The sequence below is a fragment of the Apium graveolens genome, chromosome 7, assembly GCF_009905375.1.
Source record: "Apium graveolens cultivar Ventura chromosome 7, ASM990537v1, whole genome shotgun sequence".
Classification (NCBI taxonomy): domain Eukaryota; kingdom Viridiplantae; phylum Streptophyta; class Magnoliopsida; order Apiales; family Apiaceae; genus Apium; species Apium graveolens.
In genome coordinates this window covers 4,435,068-4,437,595 of record NC_133653.1, presented here as the reverse complement: position 1 = coordinate 4,437,595, position 2,528 = coordinate 4,435,068, and the positions used below count along the sequence as shown (strand labels likewise).

The window sequence follows — 2,528 nt, the reverse complement described above, 5'->3', positions numbered from 1 at the left end:
AACCCAGAAACGTTCTAATAGGACCGGAATTTTCTTCAGTTTTCCACAAAGACGGGCTTGATATCGTTTGAGAGAAGGGAAAGCTCCGTCTTGAACTTCCAATTCCTCCAGATATGGGAACGTATTTAATCTTAAAATTTGAAGACTTGGAAACGCACCATGACTGCAAACCATTTTGATTCCCCTGTACACATCATACAACTCAAGAGCAGTGAGATAAAGTGGGCATTGGATCTTCCGTAAACCCACTAAAGCTTAGACTTAAATCCGTGACTGAATATGGCAGAAAGTGTAGTTCCCGTGGAACATTTAGAGGACCTGCTAAGCGGACGCTCTTGAGATCATTGCAAGACAAGAGTGGTTTGATTGTTGGAATAAGAGCAGAAATAAAGAATAGGCTGAATGTTTGGAGACTTGTTAAATTAGCTATGGACTCCAACGTGTAACCTCCTCCTCCTCCTCCTCCTCCTCCTCCTCCTTCTATATATAGTGCACGGAGGTTGGTGATTTTAGCAGTATCAACATTGATCCATTCTTAAATTCACACTTCTCATATCTAGCACTCTGAGATATTTGAGTTTGTTGCACACTAACTCCATTTCTTCTAATTCAACATTACCACTAAAATACTTTACCAGTGCCAATGAACGCAAATTTGAAGAATCAAATCCGGCCTTAAGACATTTCAGGTATTCATATAATCCATTGTAAATGACATGACGCGGCTGTCCTTCCAACAAAGGATAATAATAGATGAGATCTTGATGGTGTTTACTTAAGTCGAAAACAGCCAACAGCTTGTGCTCCTTTGCTTTATTTATGGCAAGATCATGTACAAGATCATGGACCCGGCAAGTCAGAACTTGTCCATTTAGTTGCAAACTTTCAACCTGAATCAAATTGCGACTAATTAGCTCATTCAAATAATCTTCAGCCAACTCCTCCATGACAACTCCTTCACCTTCCTCAGCTTCCGATATAAATTCCTCCTCAATCCACAGACGCTTCAGCTCGTCTAACTCAATCACATGGTCTTCAGGGTACCTTGCAAGGTAGAGAAAACAGTCTCTCATCGGGGTAAACAAGTCATTATAACTCAAGGTCAATATTTCTTCAATCTGGGAAGAGCCACCTTCCTTCAATTGTCTCCATATATGCTCCTTTACCTTCGACCAATAACCATAGCTCCTGTTGTGCAATAACAGGCCGCTCAGTATCACAATTGCAAGTGGTAAACCTCGACATTTACCAACCATCTCCCTTCCTAATTTCTCCATATCGGGGGTTGCTGGCACTGCTCTCTTACAGAAAATTGTCAGCTCTCATCTTTCGTAAGAAAACGGAGTTGATGGACAAAACATTTGTCATCGACCATCTGTGCAACTCTTCTGTTGCGCGTGGTTATGATGATTCTATTACCGTTCTTCTGTTTGGGAAATGCAATTTTAATCTGGTCCCCAACCTGTCCCTCCCATATATCATCAATCAACGCCATATAGCGGCCTCGGTCTTGAAGTAACTTTGGCAAGTACTCAAGCAGATCATGCTCATCCATGGTTGACATATATTGTTCGTGCTCAGGTCCCATAAAAGACTTTACTATCCTCTTCAGAACATCTTTAATGTTATATTCGTTGGACACACAAACCTTAAGACGAGTGTCAAAATGTCTCAACTCGCTACAGTTGTACAACTTGGTGGCAAGTGAAGTCTTGCCCAATCCCCCCATTCCGTGAATTGAAATGACTTTAAGGGAGGGATCCTCACTATCAAGTTCAGCCTTCAAAGTCTTAAAATCATCCTCGAAGCCAACCACATCCACCTGGTTATGAATGGCGGTTGTTCTTAATAATGTTCTCTGTTTCTGCTGCACGTTTGGAGTGGCTAAGATGTTGTCAATACGGTACTCAGTTCGCCTATTCTTGATCATACAAATCCTTTCTTTGAGCGACTCTATCTCCTTGCCAATATCATAAAGCATAACTTTTTTTTTAAAAATGCAAGCACAAGCCCAAACACGGTCCAAGATACCTTGTTTTTGTTGCAGAGCCTTGAAATCGCTCAGGATAGTTAACGCATCATTGGCAACATCTCTGACGTCGTTCACCCAATTGCAGATTAGTTCCTCTTCCTGTCTTGATTCTGCATATCTCACGGAAGGTTGGAGGTAGCGCAATTCATCTCTGAGCCATCTTACATTATGTTTCACTGCTACTAGAATGTTAACCTCTTGTGCGATAAAATCACCAAGGTTTTCAATTGCAAAAGATATGATTGCATCAACCATTCTTCTCAGGAACAACAAGAAGAATATTAATCTTTCTAAGTGACTCAGGAAACCTGAAGATTGTAAGATTTGTATGTTTTGTTTGGCCATACAGAAACTTAATATAGTACACAAACATATGAGTTCAGAGATTATTTAAATAATATGATCGAACTGGATTTAAATAGAATATTTAGTAATAATAGCGTTAGATATTAGACTTTTCTTATTTGCTGCCGTTGATGGTATCGATCATCGGATT

At 40.2% G+C, this 2,528-nt stretch overlaps 2 protein-coding genes across 2 annotated transcripts; both read right to left on the bottom strand.

Moving 5' to 3' along the window:
* Positions 1–518: 518 nt before the first annotated feature.
* Positions 519–1,277, bottom strand: LOC141673130 (putative disease resistance RPP13-like protein 3). The gene has a single exon (XM_074479863.1). The coding sequence runs from the start codon at positions 1,275–1,277 to the stop codon at positions 519–521; it is 759 nt and encodes a 252-aa protein (XP_074335964.1).
* A 38-nt stretch (positions 1,278–1,315) lies between these two features.
* LOC141673129 (disease resistance protein RPP13-like) lies at positions 1,316–2,287 on the bottom strand. Its single transcript, XM_074479862.1, has one exon. It carries the CDS (start codon positions 2,285–2,287, stop codon positions 1,316–1,318), a length of 972 nt encoding a protein of 323 aa, XP_074335963.1.
* Between the last annotated feature and the right edge of the window lie 241 nt (positions 2,288–2,528).

Excerpts from the sequence above, each read along its gene's own strand:
- LOC141673130 (XM_074479863.1), bottom strand. The coding sequence starts at position 1,277 with ATGGAGAAATTAGGAAGGGAGATGGTTGGTAAATGTCGAGGTTTACCA.
- LOC141673129 (XM_074479862.1), bottom strand. The coding sequence starts at position 2,287 with ATGGTTGATGCAATCATATCTTTTGCAATTGAAAACCTTGGTGATTTT.